The sequence below is a fragment of the Equus przewalskii genome, chromosome 15 (assembly GCF_037783145.1).
Source record: "Equus przewalskii isolate Varuska chromosome 15, EquPr2, whole genome shotgun sequence".
In the NCBI taxonomy this organism is placed as follows: Eukaryota; Metazoa; Chordata; class Mammalia; order Perissodactyla; family Equidae; genus Equus; species Equus przewalskii.
In genome coordinates, this window is record NC_091845.1 from 84070284 (window position 1) to 84088253 (window position 17970).

At 47.5% G+C, this 17970-nt stretch overlaps 1 protein-coding gene and 1 long non-coding RNA gene across 6 annotated transcripts in view; one reads left to right on the forward strand and one right to left on the reverse strand.

Annotated features, from left to right (window-relative positions):
- Positions 1–17970, reverse strand: part of ANKUB1 (ankyrin repeat and ubiquitin domain containing 1) — a 36087-nt gene that overhangs the window by 7084 nt on the left and 11033 nt on the right. For 4 of the 5 annotated variants that reach the window (XM_070576314.1, XM_008526559.2, XM_070576315.1 and 1 more), the window contains 3 exons: positions 14671–14887; positions 4949–5063; positions 460–1398 (listed from right to left, as the gene is read on the reverse strand). In XM_070576314.1, coding sequence (XP_070432415.1) covers positions 460–1398; positions 4949–5063; positions 14671–14887 — 1271 coding nt within the window. Of the gene's footprint in view, positions 1–459; positions 1399–4948; positions 5064–14670; positions 14888–17195; positions 17466–17970 lie in introns of all 5 variants that reach the window. The other variant, XM_008526557.2, reaches the window with a different exon arrangement.
- Positions 265–17628, forward strand: LOC139076024 (uncharacterized). Its single transcript, XR_011527226.1, has 3 exons — positions 265–425; positions 1167–1289; positions 17409–17628. It is a non-coding gene; the product is annotated as an uncharacterized lncRNA (long non-coding RNA).

A 17970-nucleotide genomic window follows, 5' to 3' on the forward strand; every position in this document is an offset into this window, starting at 1 on the left:
TCTCCCCCAACCTGTATATCTTGCCCAGTAAGTCCGCTGAAGTCCTTATGGTTCAGTTTGTCATTAAATTGTTCCTTTCTTTCCTCCCACTTCCGTTATACCCAGTCTTCCACGACACTTTGCTATCTCCCTCCCACATTTCTCCCTTTAGTTATAATTAACAATGTCTTATTAGTTAAAAAAAAAAAAAAAAGAACAAGAAGCAGCAGCAAGAGAATTTGATGCATCTCTTTTCACTGTCTCTTCCCTTCCTGAAATCTTGAGGAGCAAAGTGCTACCCAGACTGGACTGGCCGATAGAATCAGTTCATTTTGTCCTGGACCTGAGACTGAGATGAGGTCCTTGAAGTGGACAACCTGTATTAAGCTATCGGGCGTTGTAGGACTGCCTGGACCGTTTCCTGCGCTGGCCCTGCCCCTTTAAAGGTTTGTCCCCGCGTGTTTGCAGAGAAAGCATTACCTGGCGACGGCCAAGCAGTAGATGGCGTTCTCCCTGGGAGTCCTCCCGCTGTGCTCCGAGAACGATGAGAAGGAGGATCTGAGTAGAAAGTCAGCACTGGGGGTTGCGTAGTAAAACGAGGGGTGTGAGTAGCCCACTCTTGAAACGGGAGGGAGGGGGACGTGAGGAAGATACGTATTTTTTATGAGCTTCACTTTTTTCCCAGCTGCGGCAGTAACTTTTTTCCGATTTTGTTGTTGATGTCTTTGCAATTCAGAGAACACATCTGCATCTCCCAGCGGAGGCACTTTGCGGGTTGGTTCCCTTGTGCCCTGCTGTGGAATGGCCCAAGGACTGCCAGGTCTCTGGCCTGCAGTTTGCTCCCCGAGGGGCGGGAGCTTACCCACGGTGCCTTGCAAGTCCTGGTTCTCAGCCTTATGCCAGCTCTTGGAGGTCATTCTGGGTTTGCTGAAACCATCCACCATCACAGTGTCCCCGACTTTGGCCCCAAAGACCCTGACTCCGCAAAGCTGGCTTTTATTAAGGCCGTGACTCTGAGCTCTCAGGATCCATTGTTTTATTTTAATATAAACCCTCATGGGGACTGAAATTTTCGGAAAAGAAACTGTGGACCACATTTTACTCAACAGATATAACACGCAGTCTTTGTGCCTGTGTTTGAACGCGACGGTCAGGGGAGTTTGTCCCTCCGCATTTCTGCATTCCAGGCACAGCACGCTGCCGTTGACAAAGGCCTTCAGAATCAACAGCTGGCCCGCCTCTGCAGCTGCGTGAATGGGGCATTTCGCGACGTCCGCGTGAAGGGCTTCGTGGCACCATGCTCGACAGGGGTGAGCACCCACCGCTTCGTTGGGCCGCACGCCCTGCTTCAGGGCCCACTCAGTGAGCTCGATGTGGCCGTGAAAGGCGGCGATGTACAGGGCGACCCTTTTCTGATACCTGCAGGAGTGACGCGAGTAGGAGGGGGGTGTTCAGTGACTCAGCAAACACACAAATGTAGGGACACTAATACCCACGAAACATCTAGTTAAAATGTTCACTTCTTACTTTTACCTAAAATGTTTTCAGAAAAGGCATAGAGTAACATAGAGGTTAAACAGCACAGATGCCGCTTACACACATCGTCTTACTGGGCACATGTAAATAATAATCCAAACTGGTTTCTTAGGAGCGGTTTTCTTTCTTAGGAAAATCAAATGCTCAGGGAAAATATCAAGCTTTCTGTTAATTCGGAAAGTGTTAGAAGGAATTCAACACATGTTAGAAATTTGAAAGTTCTGTATGTTTGCTTTGTCTTTTCTGACAACCCTTATTTTCCCGCTTCTCAAAGTCTCTCCTGCTACTCTGGTCTACACCACCGGCTGCCCCGCCAGCACCCCCACCAGTGCTCTGGTCTCTCAGCTCCCTGTGGGCTTTCCTCACGCGGTCCTCAGTGACTGGATTGGAGGACCATGGATTGCAAGCGGCCTATCCTCTCTTGCCAACCCCCCAAGAACTTCTCACTGCAGTTGAAATTCAGACTCCTCACCTTGGCCTCAAGGCCCCTGTCCCCTGCCCCTGCCTGCCTGTCCTGCCCCACTCCCCTTCTCTTTCACTGTGCTAGAGCCGCACTGGCCTTCCTGGTATCCCGCCAATACCCCATAAGGCATAAGTTGAGAGACTGGTGAAGGCTGTTCGGAGAAACGAGAGTTAGGGAGGCAAACTAGACAAAGTCCCGCCAGGTATTGTCTAGGGTACACTTGGGCAGAACTCTCTGGCCCCATTGTAGAGATGGAGGCAAGCTAACCTGGTATCATCCCAGATCTACTGCATATACCTAACTCTCCTGTTTCTGATCGCATGCTCACCACACCATCTTTTGATGTCTATGTGGCTTCCCATATAATTTTTCTGTATGAGGAAGGTGATCTGCCCAGAACATATGGGTGTGTAGGACCCTGCGGCAGTTAGATTATAACTAATTGGGGTTATACATTAATATGCTGGTATTTTGGTTCACACAAATTTCTTTTGAAATTCATTAGGGCAAGTCAGCATCTTTCAATATGACCAGTTTTCTCCATTTGGGGAGAAGACTCCCTCCTAGCTGGACTGTGAAGATGCCCCCTGAGATCTCTGGGCGGCTGGGCAGCTATCCTTCCTCTGGCACCCCAGGTTCTTGGCCCACATCTTTCCTTCAAACATCTCCAGTTGGATTTATGGGTCCAATAAACTCTTCAAGCTCAACATGCCCATGCCTGAATTCCTCATCTTCTCCCTCAGACTTGCTCCTCTTCTAAGGTTCCCTTCCTGGATGAACAGGCCTTCTATGCACCATATTATCAAGCTGGGAGCCTAGACTTCATCCTTGTCTTCTCCTTCCTCTCCCTCTCTTTCCATATCTAATTTGCTATCTAGACCGGTTGACTCTGCCTCCTGAATATATCTTTTCATAGTCTGTCCTCTTAGCTCCACCTCTGTTGCCATAATCCTAGTTCAGGCTGCCATCATCTCCTGACTGTCTCGCTCTCTCTTTGCCTGCCTCTATTCCTTACACCACAGCCAGAGCCAGCATTCTAAGATGCAGATCTCATCATGGCCCGTCTCTACTTTCAATGTCTTCCCAACGCTTAAAAGATAAAGTCCAAATTCCTTTACATTCTTGCAGGGGCCTGCCTGAGTTGGCCTCTTATCTTTCCAGCCTTGGGCCAGTAGCTCCCTCTCACTCTGTGATCTACCATGTGGAACTTCTCCAGTTCCTTGAATCTATTCTCTTGCCCCCTAGCTCTTTGTACATGTGGTTCCATCTATTTGGGGACATCTTTTTTCTTCTCTCTGTCATCTACCTGAGCACCAACCCTTCAGGTCTCAACCTAAATTCCATTACTCAGGATGCTTTACATGACCCCCTAAGTCTAGTTCGTTGTCCATAATATACATTCCCATGTCATCTTGCACTATGCCCATGTCACAACACTTTTCACACTGAATAGGAACAGCAACAACGTCTAACACATATCCTGTTTCCCATGTGCCAGGCAGCCTTCCAAGTTCCTTGTAATTACTAGGTCATTTAATCTCTAGAAAGTTCTATGAGATAGATACTATTTCCCATTTAATGGAAAAGGAAATTGAGGTACAGGATATTTAGATAACTTGCCCAAATTTATACAACTAAACACAGAGGGAGTGGGGCTTTGAACCTAGACGGATGGGCACTGGGTTTATACTCCCAAACATTTTGCAATTCTGCTTCTGCGGGAATGGGTTACTTGTTTTCTGTCTCTCCTACTGGACTGTAAGCTTGCTGAAGGCAGGCCCACATCTTATTTACTGCTATATTCCTAGGATCTTGCACAGTGCATAGTCAATGCTGAATAGATATTTGTTGATTGGGTGGAGGAATAAAAGGAGCTTTCAGTGTGATCATTGACAGCCCCAAGCTCTCAGATTTTATTTAAAGATTAGGTCAAGTGGAGATGGTTAAGCACATGAGCACTGGTGTTAAATTGTCAGGATCCAATACCCAGTTGTGCCCTTGCTAGCTGTGTGACATTGGGCAGATTTCCAAACATCAGTGTCCTCATCTATAAAACAAGACAAAATAGCATCCACCTCATAAATTTATCAGTAGAAAATGAGGTAATAAATAGAAAGCAGTGTCTGCCACAAAGTATTCAATAAATGCGCACTATTTAAAGTAACAGTGCCACACAGCTATTTCTTTGGATTCAGAACCTGAAAAAAGAGAATTATCACTATCCCCAAATAGAAATTAATTTAAAATATTTGAATATCTGTAAAATTGCAAAAGCTGGTATTGCAGTGTGTCCCTTCACACAGCCCCCAGAGCTCCTGTGGGTGTGGGCTTCCGTGCAGCGAGGAAATCACCCACGAGGGGGCGCTGCTCTAAGACGCGGCGGAATTAAAACCCGAAGGGCGCTGCGGCTTATGCATCTGGGAAGCCGCTGACTGCGGAATGACATTAAAATGTCCACCTGCTTCCCTGAGCCTCCCTTCCCCACGGCCCCAGCCACACACGGTGCGCTTGTCTGTAGGTATGCATGTGTACATGTGTGGCAAAAGTATGAACACTTCTATTAAACGCAGTTTGAAAAATTGCATAGGAGCTTGAGAAGAGGCAGCCAATGTTTTCAGCCAATCAATTAGCACTTAGTGTTTTTTAGCATACTTGAAGGTGAGAGTGGCAAGGTACTTATTCTGATAGCCTGTAAAAGTGCTGTTAAAAGCCTGATATCCAGACCATTTAAGTAGTGTTTCCTGAGGACAGTCTACCTGAATTGCGATCCACCACCAAAGGCTGTCAGCCCTGGGGCCACCCCGGCTGCCTTGTTCCAGCAACCTTTCCATAAGAATGTCTGGTTGGGGCGTGCTAAGTGGAACTGGCCCGAGCAGCACCCCAGCTGCAGAGTCAGCTGCAGACTCAGTGTCCTATGGAAGTTTAGTGAAGATTACTTAAACTAATTTAGCATTGGCTTTATCTCCGTACTTGAGTACTGGTCCTTCGTTTGATAAATAGCGTTGCACTTTAAGTTTTTGTCCGAGGAGACAACCCATCAGAAATTCCTTCCATCCATCCCAGACGTCCAAGCGAAGTGTTGCGCCTGTGGATCAAGAGAGGCAGTTTATGGTTCCGTCCGTCACCGTGGTGGGCCCTCCATAAAACTCCCGACAGCTTTCCCCAAACAGAGGCGTGAGCTAAATGCAAAACAAACAGTAACCTTGGGATAAGTGGACAGTGATGCTATTTTCAGCTTAGGCCCGTATTGACTTGGAAAGCCATTTAGCTTCTGCGCACTTCCATTTTCTCATCTGCACGGTCACCACACATAGCGCTGAAATCTATTTTGCAGCTATCTTAAAAAGTCCCGGGGTCATTGATTCTGTACTGATGATGAGGATTATTTTGGGCTGGTTACTTTTGAAAACTGCAGACAGGAAAGAGACTCTGAAAGGTAGAGTATGCTTGCCCTTTGATGAGAGACATTTGCATTTGTGAAGGAAGTCCCCATCTGTGGGGGCATCTCCCTCTCTGCCCCAGGAGGAAGGGAGGATGACCTTATCTCTAGAAACTCTTAATGGGGAAGGCTAGGACTTCAGTCTGCATAATCTTGTTCTTGTTTACTGTCTGGTAACCTCATGTAACTGACCCCCCCACCACCAACAACATCCTCCTTTGTCTTTAGCTGAAGATGATATTTAAGGTGATGGCTTTAGCCATTTACTTAATCCGATCTGATTCTTATCTACAGTTATAGTACCACCCAATAACCAGGCCCCACCTGCACTGATACCATTTTAACGACTTTTTTACATATTCTTTCCTTTGTCTTGTAAAGAGATAAGTCACATATCTATGCCTTATAAATCTAGCTCTAACCCTCAACACACTGCAGCAGCTCTTACTGCCCATGGGTCCTGTCCCCATGCTATTCCATACTATTCTGTAAATAAAAGCACTACTGCCAGACCTTCAGAGTCCAAGAAATCTTTCTTTCACCTCCTCGGCTCGCCAACCCCACATCACTGATATACACATCACCATGTAAACCAAAGCCCTTACGTTGGAAGAGGAAAGTGAAGCATACGCAGCAGGACAAGTGGGCTTGCTGGGCCCTTAGCTTACAAGTGGCTGCGGATGGAGCTGAGTGATGCTCACCGGGTCATCCTTTCCTTCTGTCCTTCACAAAAGAGGAGCCATTCCCTGTTGTGAACATAAAAGGAAAGTGTTCTCTGCTGCTGGAGGATTTATCACTTGCTCCTCAAAAGTCTCTCCTGTTTTGCTCTCTCTGCCACCACATGCCCTTTGTTCTTCAGGCAGGCGTTTTGGGGAATCTTTCCTCAGCCTTTTGCTCTTCTGGCTGTACACATTCCCTCAGGATAGAACCCAAACTCCTCCCCATCTGGCCCACCCAGACCTCTCTCACCTCCTTGCTCGACCTCACTCACTCTATGCCGGCTGCTCTGACCTTTCCAGTCCTTCAGACACACCAATTGCATCCATCTCTGGACCTAAAGACTTACAACTTCTTTTGCTTGCTGCGGTGCCCTTGTCCTTCAGCTTTTGACTCAAGTGTCATGTCCCCACAGAGGACCCTCTCGGCCACCACAGCTAAAGCAATCTCTGCCACCACGCGTCCTCCCCTCCCTTGCTCTCTATCCCGTGAGCTCACTTTAACGTCTTCACAGCGCCTGTCATCAGTACTTGAAATCAGTCTACCTGTTTGGAGATTTTTGTTCATGTCCCACTAATATGAAAGCTCCTTCAGGACTTGCCGCACGGCCGGCCCTCGGTAAGTGTTCCCCGAACACACACTGACTGGCAATCTGAGATGCTCCTGGCTTCTCTGGCCACCCGTGTGCCGCTGTCTCCCAGGTCCAGATCTTCAGCCCAGACCCTCACTTCAGCTCCAGGTCCCCTTGCTGGGGACATTGCCATCCAAGTGATCGCACTATGACCCCACTGTTCCAAAAGACAGCTCGGCGTCTTTCCTCCCCAACCTGCTTTTCCTCCTGCATCCAGGGTCTTGGTCTGTGGCCCCGCTGTCTTCCTGGGTACCTAAGCTGGAAATATTTCTGCTTACTTGATGTGCTTGCCTTCCCCGTGAAATGAAGCTTCCAGGGGGCAGCCCTTGATGCTCTTGCTCACAGCCCTGTGCCTGCGCCCCCCAGTGCTGCTGGCTCATGGTGGGGTCTCAGTAAATACTTGCTGGATGAAGTTTGGCCCCACTCCCAGAACCCATTCTGGCCATGTGCCACCCTCCTAACCCTTAGCAGCCCAGCAGGCCAGCCTGCTGTTCTGTGTGCACACAAGGCTGCTTTTGGCCTTGGCACTTCTTCTCTCGGTGCCCCTTCTGTCAGAATTCTTCTGACTCCTTCCTCACCACCTCCTACCAATTGTTTATAATGCAACCTCGGCATCAGCTCCTCTAGGAAGCCCTCCTTGACTATACCATCCTCTCACCTCTTCAAATAGGGTAAAGGACTGCTCAACTGGCTGCCATAATATACTCTGAAACTCTTTATCATTGTATATACATTGCTGCTTTGGAACTCCTGGTTTGCAAACACTAATAGAGAACCCTTTGAGCCCATCATTATGTCTCCTCTAGCCTGTAGGCTCTGCTTTAGTTATGCTCCTGGGTTGCAAGGAGGCCCTCGAGAAAATGGGGTTTATTATACTCAGAGACAATAATTGGATCTGGTGGACACTAGGAACCAGGGCACCCCTCAAGAGGGGCCACTCCCCAGCTCTCCTGTGGGCCCCAGGACCCCTCTCATGCCCTGTGTCTGGGGGTGTGTCTTCTCCCTCTCTCTATGGACAGGCTGCCCTGCTTACTCACAGTTTCTGTCCTGTCAGAACTTTGGCATGCCTATGACCCAGCCTTACTTCATGACACCTTTCATTTTCTGCCTCTACTGATAACCAATTTTGTCTCTCTGCATTTCCCAATTTGAATTCACAAGACTAATAACAATTAATAATAATAATATATTGAGGGGCTGGTCCCATGGCTGAGTGGTTAAGTTCGCGCTCTCTGCTTCAGTGGCTCAGGGTTTCACTGGTTTGGATCCTGGGTGCTGACATGGCACCACTCATCAGGCCACGCTGAGGTGGCGTCCCACATGCCACAACTAGAAGGACCCAGAACTAGAATATACAACTGTGTACTGGGGCGCTTTGAGGAGAAAGAAAAAAAAAAAAGATTGACAACAGTTGTTAGCTCAGGTGCCAATCTTTAAAAAATATATATATAGAGAGAATATGAATAGTTAATATTCATTGCATGCTTATGTGCTCTGCATTGTTCTAAGCACTTTACATGAGTACACTGATTTAAAATCCACAACAGCTTTAAGTGGTGGGTTGTATCATTCTCTCCGTTTGGCAGTCGAGGAGACCAAGGCGCTATGCGGTTAAGTATCTCGCCCGGGGTTTACACATCAGTAACAGGGGGAGTAGTTGCTGGAGCTGGGCAGCCTGGCTCCTGTGCCCACGTTCCTGTGCTCTGTGTTATACTGATCTCCAAATGAGAACCTAACTGACACTGCTGTGACAGCTGACGTCGCTGGGCAGCCCGTGGATTGGCTGCCTCTCAATCAGTATGATGGCCTTGGCCGGAGGAGCTGGGGGTGAGCATGACTTGGCTTATCCATACATACGCTCAGGCTCAGACACATAGTAGGTTCATAGTAAATACTTGCAGGTAAGAAGGAAGGGAGCAAGGAGGAAGGAAGGAAGGAAGGAAGGAAAGAAGGCAGGCAGGCAGCCCTCATTAGCTCTTTGGAGCCATACAGAGATTCTAAGCCACCCTTATTTTCCTTGACTGGGATTTCCTAACACCAGTAATCTTAGAGTCACAGGGTGCAGAAGACAGAAGGGTCCTAAAAGGCCAGTCCCTCCGTTGCCCTCTGGGCAGGCTAGGGAGAGGCCGCTCAGCAAGCTGGGAGGAGGATCTGGCCTGGAATTTTTGTCTTGGGACTCTTTCCAAGGCCTGGAAAGTCCCCTCCTTTCCGTTGCCTTTCTCTTTCTTTTCCTTCTGTTTCCCTTTCTTTTCTCTTCTCGCCTCCACTCCACCGGTAGACTCACACCGAAGTGTGTGTTCTCTCAGCTGATCCCTCCCTTTCTGGAGGTTTGTGTTATAACCCGCAGCCCTGAAATGGGGCTCTTCCTCCGTTCCTCCTTACTCCGGGTTTGGATTTCTTGACCTGGGCCTCGCTCTCCCTGGAGGGCTGCTTCCCAGCTTGCCTGGTCTGCATTACGGCCCTTATCCCTCAGCCTGCCTCACCCTTGCAAATCCAGCCTCAGCTAGGAGAGTTCACTCTTTTTGCTGCAGAATTATGGAATTATTCCGTAGAGACCAAGTAGTGGTTCTGCAAATATCCGTGTAGAAATGCCTTGATAAACATTTTCCAAAATATGGGTCATCCTTCACATAATAGATTGAGTTTCTCTAAAGCTTCTCGTTGTACTTAAACTTTCTTATCAAATGTTTGATTCATACGGGTAGCCCTGGAAACAAAGGACTTTAAATACTGTTCCAAGTGCGTTTATTTCAACTCCTGACTTAAATGATTTGCTGTGTCTTTAGTTTATTATGAAAAGCACTCACAGATGAGCACTGGAAAGCTGTAGTCTGGTGCTGTCCCCCCAGCCTCCTTGGTCCTCCACAGCTGAGGACACAGCCTCCATTTGAAGGACCAGCCCAGCCCCAGGCCCAGGGAACAATCGCAATTCCAGGAGGATGGCACTTGTTAAGATTCCAGGCCAGCAGCTCAGAGGTTTGGTGGGAAGTTGGTGTTCTGTTCACCCTGCTCAGATGCTGACCCGTTCTAGTAACTTGCCTTATTCCTCCTGACTAAACCCCCACCTCGCGCCCCGCGCGTGAGTCCCAGTCTCCTACCCTACATTTTGGGTTTTAGAACTGAGGTCCCATCTCTGTTTTCGGAGCCTGGAGCTGAAGTTCCTACTCTGAACCTCAGTCTCTGGGGTTAGATTTCTGTTACAGGTGGTCAGAGCCTCCAGGGTCAACAACCGGCTTGTCTAGTTTCCCTCTCTTAGGTCGTTCATTCGTTTATTCATTCACCACCTCAGTGCTATGGTTCACCCACCAGCTCCCTGCTGGGTCTCCCCGAGCCTTGCCCTCAGCCTTCCTCCGTCTTACCAATTGCCAGTTGCAGACTGACCTGCCTATTCCAGGGCCCGCATCAGCAGGACTTATTTGAAGCTCACCTCCCGCTGCTAAATGTCTACAGGTGGGTGCTTCCTGGCCCATCTGTCCTTCCGGGTGGTTGCCTAGCCTCAGAGTCTCGGCTCTTCCTAGCTCAACCTGTCCACTGCTAAGGAGCCCTGATTCTGAAAACGACAGAGAAGGGATTTAAATGCTCATCAGCAGCAGGGCACCTCCATCAAACCCTTATTTTATTCTGCTTTAATTCTCTCTCTGGGAGCAAATATTACGAGTATTATAACTATCAATTTCAGTTCCTTGCAATGAAGCAGCCCTAATTTTTCAAAGAACAAAGATAACGATGGATAGTTTTTCTCTTAATGCTCAACTTTTAAATATACAGAGAATTTCTAAGCAAGTTAACCAGCACCAGTTATTGGGTAACTCTTTCAGCCCAATTGATTTGTAATGCCTCCTTGGTCACACATTAAATTACTTCATAAGCTTAGGAATTCTGTTGAAAAGTAGAAATTTACTTGAAAAATGCTATATTGCTCTGGAAAATGTAACTAAAATCTATTACTGAAATGAAAGTAAAACTAGCAAGACTTAAGCTTCAGGCCTCTCACAACATGAGCTTTCTAATTCTCTATTCTTAATTTTGAATTTTTTTAAAGAGGACCCCCAAAATTGTATGCATTTACAAAACCTGGATCCGCCCACTTTCCACCTGCACACCCATCCACCATGCCCCAGCCCCGCAGGAAAGCAGGTGCGAGCAACAGTGCTTATTCCAGGGGATCGGCTCCAGCCTCTCCCTGGTGGTCCCTGTACCCCAAGTTTCTGGATCCTCATCCATACTCTGGGGTCAATATCTGCCCATCTGATTTGGGCTTTTTCTTCCTGAATGTGGAAACCATTCCTCTGGTTTGGGTTTCCCCTAATGGGGAGCAAAACAAAACATGGATCAGAGCTTCAAGGGCTCCAACAAAAGTAGGGATCAATCAAGGTGTGCCGAGCTGGCAGTGTCGCTTGTGGGAAAGGAGCAATCCCGAGTGCCGGAGCACCATAACCTCGAGCAGGTCCCTTCACTCCTCTGAGCCTCAGTGTTCCCATCTCTAAAAGGAACTGAAATGGCACAGTCAGGCTCCACAGGCCTAAGGGCTGGTCGAGGGACCCCGGAGCCAGCCCAGAGTTCAGGGTCTGAGCTGATGGGCCCTGCTCCTGGAACAGTCTCTCAGATGCGACGTGTTCAGGCGGGCCCTGAGTGCATGCCGTGAGAAGTCCCAAAGGCATCGTCCTGTAACGGGGAGGCATTCCTTCATTTTCTCATTTGCTTAGGCACATCTTGTTCCAGAAAGGATTAATGTCTTTCTACAAGCTTACATAGGGCACAGACAGAATAGCAAGCAGGTAAGCATGTGGATAAGCAAGAGGAAAGCAAAGCCAGGATAGAGACTCAGGAGCTAGAAATGGGGCGAAAATGAACATCTGTCTCATCTCGGTTGATACAAGAGAAGGGGTGTGTGTGTGTGTGTGTATTGGACCTGTATGACATGCCACTAAGCCTCAAGTCCCAGAATCACACATATTAGCGGATGTTTAGCTTTGATAAATTCTTGATAAATTAATTATTAAATGTTCTACCACCAAAGAAGCCTTTTGTCCCTTTATTACTTATCTTCTTAATCCCTACGATCTTTCTGTCTCCATCCACTTTATTAAAGCCACTCTCTCCAAGCTCACCAATGACCTTTAAGCCAGATCAACAGGTTTTTCTCAGACTTCGTCTCTGGTCTCTTACCAGCATCCGGACAGCATCCCCTTCGTCATCTGGGACAACGCAAAGTCCCAGTTCTCCCGCGACTCTGACGGCTTTCTGTGTCTCATTTTCTGACTCCTCTTCTGTCCTCTTGCCCTGCCTTTGTCGTGTTCTGAGCGCTGGCCCTTGGACTTTGACATGACCCTCTCTATTATTCTTACAGGGCTCAACCCCCAGCTCTAAGGGCAGGACGCCCACAGCAATGTCTGCTAACCCAGCCCCGTCACTCAAGCCCTCACTCCACAGTTGTACTCACCGCTTTGCCACTAGCTGAGTACTAGCTGAGTTACTTCCAGAAAAAAACATACTGTCTGAGTTTGCTTATATCTAAAGCTTAGGACCCAAAACACAATCTCCTTTTCCCAATTTCACCACCGCTGTCCTGGTGACCGGCCTTGGTGCTTCCCTCTCCTTTTATGTGATCCAGCATGACATTCCGTCTCTCCTTCCTGAGTTTCTCAGGTTTGTCGTTTCCATTGCTAGTGGAACTAGTTAATGCTGGGGTTACCAAAAGTGCCAGTTAGCACACCCCCCTGCTTCCAGGCTCTCCACACTCCTTTCTATAGTTCATGCTGCTTGCGATCAGATTCAACTTCTGTTGAAACACTCCTGTTCCAGAATGCACGGGGCTCTGATTGCACACGTCAAACCTGCGCTCATGGCCTCACCCTGAGACCCCTCAGTCTGACCTCAGCTGTGTTTCCCATGGGTCTCAGCGGGGGTCCTCCCCTCTTCAGAACAGTCTCCTGTTTTCTGCCCTCCTGGATTAAGCCCATGTTCGTGAACCTGTGGCTCGTGCTTTTCTCCTGGCCTGGAAGCTTGGAATGTCTTCCCTTCCTCCTCTCAGATGATCCATGTTTCCCACATCGTTGTATGCTCAAGCCCCACAGTCCCCAGAACGGCCTCCGTTGAGCCCTTCAACCTGTGCTGATCTGGCTTATTGGATTATAACCGAGGACACGTGCATGCTCCTTTCCACCTGTTGACTGCGAAGGCCCAGAGTACAGAGGCCGATTTGTCTATTTCTGTATGAACTGGTATATGCAGTGACTAATTGAGCTCCTTAGATCTTTTATTTTCAACCTGAATTTGACTGCTTCTCCAAAGCCTTCTGATTTTCCACTGCCTTTGGAAAGGGGTCAAGGTTCAGCTCTTGACAGCACCAGGGATGACCCCGGACAGGCAAGGGGAGAACCTGGAAGAGAGGATGATCAAGCACTCCTTTCCCTCCAGTTTAAAAAGGTGGGCTGGCTACTTCCAGAATGCTGCACTGCTTTAGGCAAAGTCAGACAGCCAGCTAAAGACTCCTCCTCCTTCCCTTCGAGGCCCGTCTTTCCCTGCCTCTCCTTGCATGCCCTGTATTCTCACCGTGGCAGAGCATCTACCCCGGTCACACTCAAGCCTCCAACCTTACATCTGAAGACCCTCACTCCCAGAGGACCATTTGAGGGGCCGATGTGTTGTTCTTGACACACCTGAGCAATACAGGTCATTTAACCATTCGGAACCTTTGTGCTTTCTTTAAATCTATAAAAATTTGGAGTTGGGCCAAGCCATTTCTAAATTCTCTTCCAGCTCTAGAATGTCGCATCGTGATCTGAGCAGCGTAGGCCTGAAGAACAGTCACCCTAGTTTGCTCATTTTCCTTTGGAATTTCATTAAATAACTAGATTATAAGTTGCTTGGGGACAAATACCACTTGTGTGCCCTCACTCACGTGAGCCCTGCCATGTCTGGGCAGGGCTGGTCCCCCAGCAAGCACGCAGAACAGCGGTGTGCTTTACAGTGAGGTACTCTTGGGAGAAATCCCAGAACCTTGCTTCTTCTGATCAAAAACAGGGATGGCAACTGATGTCAAAGTTTTGAGAGCCTCAATTAAAAATAACATGAAAGAATAAGCAAATATAATAGGGGAAGTAATAATAAATGCAAATTTAGCAGTTATAAAAAGCAAACTGCTTCACTCAAGGATGTCTACCAGGCCCTATTATGAATTGGGAGAACTCAAATTCCGTTGCAACAAATGTTACGGCACAACATTACCTAAGGAAGCGCTAATGTCGGCAAAGACTCATTCACTTCAAGCAAGACTTTCTACAAGGTTCCAACATGGTTAAAACAAATATGACAGTACTTGAGTTTGGCTTAATGATGTTTGGCTACAGCAGACATGACCTGGAGGTACAGTACTTAGAGAGAGGTTGTACTCTGCCCATCAGGGATGAATGCCAGCTCACTGAGGCACCTGTTCAACCTGCACAGTATTGGCTTCACACTGCTTAGAAGATTGTTCCATATAACTGACAATACTGTAAAACGAGATTGCCAAAAGCAAGTTTCAGAACAGTGTGCATCACATGCTACTACTGTCATTAAAAAGAGGAAAAAGAGTATACACTTGAACTTGCTTCTAAATATGCTTGACATATATTTTGAAAGAGAAAAATACAAACTGGTCTGAGTCTTGCTCTTCCATCCCGAGGATATTAACAAGTTCTCCTGCTTTGAGCAAAGAGAAGATGACATGGCAGGGCCATGAAATGGTTCATATTTCCCAGTCTGTAGACCCAGGCACCAGAGACAAGTGTTGCTCATTTACACCCACACTGCGCTTACAGAGGTTTTAGTTTAGAGACACCTCCTCTGTTGCGAATCTGGTATCAAAGGCCCTAGTACTGAACAGTAGGATCACATGGTATCAAATGCAGAGAGCAGTACCGATGTCAGTCTGGTAGTCCCTGAGGGTGTTGCAGTCATACATCTCCAGTCCCTTTGGGGTCCTGAGGCAGAAGACGCTCACGGGGAAGCCACACCTCAGAGATACCAGTGTTCTCAGATCAGACACTTTTTTACCAAGAAGGGAAATGCTCTCCATTATCGGCATCGTCTCTTGGGTCACAGCATTGAACACGTAGAGAGTGGGCTTATCTTCTTCCTAAGGGGAGAGAAAAGGAGGCAGCTCAGGAATAAGCACTGTCTGGAGGACAGGACAAGGGACAAACATCTTGGAGGTGGCTCTGAGTGCCTCCAGCTCCCACAACACAGGTGGTGAGGATGAAGCAGAGGCCAGTTCAGTTCTCTGACTTCTGGGCTGGGTCTTGCTCTTCTGCCCTGAGGATGTCAATGAGTCCTCCTGCTTTGAGCAAAGTGAAGGAGACGTGGCGGGGCCGTGAGACGGTTCTCAGTCCTCAGCCCGCAGACCCAGATACCCAGGAGGAGGGTGATGGTTCACAGCCACACTGTTCTTGTGGAGGCCAGTTTAGAAGCAGCGCCTCCATCATGCTGGACTTTAATTTGGAAGAACTGTGGATTCTACACCCTCCGCCAATTTTCCAACTGCCTTTCTGTGAGGTTATTAATGGGACAGAATCGAGAGCCCATAGATAAACCCACACGTCTACGGACAGCTAATTTTTGACAGAGGAGCCAAGAATATGTAGTGGAGAAAGGAGAGTCTCTTCAATAAATGGTGCTGAGAAAACTGGACAGCCACATGCAAAAGAACGAAAGTAGACCACTACCTTACACCATGCACGAAAATCAACTCAAAATGGATTTAAGACTTGAAAGTAAGAGCTCAAACCATGAAAATTCTAGAAGAGAACATAGGCAGTGCACTCTTTGACACCAGTCTTTGCAGTATCTTTTTGAATACTGTGTCTCTTCAGGCAAGGAAAGCAAAAGAAAAAAATAAACAAATGGGACTACATCAAACTAAAAAGCTTCTGCACAGCAAAGGAAACCATCAATAAAACGAAAAGACAACCTACCAACTGGGAGAAAATATTTGTAAATCATATATCTGATAAGGAGTTAATATCAAAAATATATAAAGAACTCATACAACTCAACAAGAAAAAAGTGAACCCAGTCAAAAAAGTGTGCAGTGGATACAAACAGACATTTTTCCAATATACAGCTATACAGATGGCCAAGAGGCACATGAAAAGATGTTCAACATCACTAATTATCAGGGAAATGCAATCAAAACTACAATGAGATATCACCTCACACCTGTCAGAATGGCTATTATTAACAAGACAAGAAAGGGCTGGCCCAGCGTCATAGTGGTTAAGTTTGGCATGCTCTGCTTCAGTGGCCCAGGTTCACAGGTTCAGATCCTGGGCATGGACCTACACACTCATCAGCCATGCTATGGTGGCAACCCACACAGAAAATAAAGGAAGATTGGCACCAGATGTTAGCTGAGGGTTAATCTTCCTCAAGCAAAAAAAAGAGGAAGATAGGGCAGCCAGTCTTGTGACGCAGTGGTTAAGTGCACGCGTTCCTCTTTAGCGGCCCGGGGTTTGCCAGTTGGGGTTCACCGGTTCGGATCCCGGGTGGAGACATGGCACCGCTTGGCAAGCCATGCTGTGGTAGGCGTCCCACATATAAAGTGGAGGAAGATGGGCACGGATGATAGCTCAGGGCCAGCCTTCCTCAGCAAAAAGAGGAGGATTGGTGGCAGATGTTAGCTCAGGACTAATCTTCCTCAAAAAAAAAAAAGAGGAAGATTGGCAGCAGATGTTAGCTCAGGGCCAATCTTCCTCAGTAAAAAAAAAAAAAAAAAGACAAGAAATAAATGTTGGAGAGGATGTAGACAAAAGGGAACTCTCATACACTGTTGTTGGGAACGTAAACTGGTGTAGTCACTATGGAAAACAGTATGGAGATTCCCCCCAAAATTAAGGATAGAACTACAGTATGATCCAGCTATTCCACTTCTGGGTATTCATCCAAAGAACATGAAAACACTAATTCAAAAAGATATATGCACCCCTGTGTTCACTGCAGCCTTATTCACAATGGCCAAGACTTGGAAACAACCTAAGTGCCCATCAACAGATGAATGGATAAAGAAGTGTGGTATATATACACAATGGAAACTACTCAGCAGTAGGAAATGATGAAATCCGGCCATTTGTGACAACATGGATGGACCTCGAGGGCATTATGCTAAGTGAAATAAGTCAGAGGGAGAAAGTCAAATACCGTACGATCTCAGTCATCTGTGGAAGACAAAAACAACAGCAAACGAACACATCGACACAGAGAAAAGATTGGTGGTTACCAGAGGGAAGAGAGGAGGGAGGCGGGAAGAGGGCGAAACGGGTAAAAGGGCACACGTGTACGGTGACAGACGGCAATTAGACTTTGGGTGGCGAACACGGTGTAGGCCACACAGAAACTGAAATATAGCGATGTACACCAGAAATGTATGTAATGTTATAAACCAACCTTACCTCAATTGAAAAAGAACCCTTCCTGTGAGGTTCTCTCTGGACAGTGGACCGAGTTCAGGGTGGGAGCGGAGGTTTGCTTATCATTGTATGCTCTTCACTGTCTGAATGGCTCGACTTTTTTTTAATAACCACATGTATTTACTTTTACTATTTAAAAAGGGAAGTACTAAATATAACGGGAAAATAGTTGCCTTTGTTCCTTTTCTTTTGCAGTCTGAATAGGAAAGCAAGTGGAACTGCGACGTCTGAAGCAGAGTTCAGAAGGAAAGTCTGGGAAAATAGTAATCCTGCCGTTAGCAACAGCTGCATGAAGCCAACCCGAATTAAAAACCCAGCGAGCAGCGAAAATGCGAAGGGGGTAGGGAGGGAAGGATTACTAACACTTTCGCATTTCTAACAAAAAAAAAATGAAACTGGCTTCACTTCCTCTTCAGCGGATTGAGGACAATCGTGTTTTTCTTCACTGCCGGGTTGTTGGCCTGGCTGGTGCGCGCACCGAGCAGCCGCCGAGCGCGGTGAGGGGCTCTGGGGGGCGGGGGGGCAAGCAAAGCCGAGAACGGGCATCTGGCCTCCAGGGTCCCCAAGGGGTCTCCAGCCGCTCCCTGCTCTCTTGCCCTCCACCCCCCACACCAAATGCGTCTCCGGTTTCTCCAGGGGCCCCTCCCTGCTTCAGGCTCATCACGCATTAAATGCATTCCCCGCCTCCCAGATAACGCGTGGCCGTAATAGAATCAACATGCAGATCTCTTTGAAAGAGCCCTTAAGGAGTAAGGTT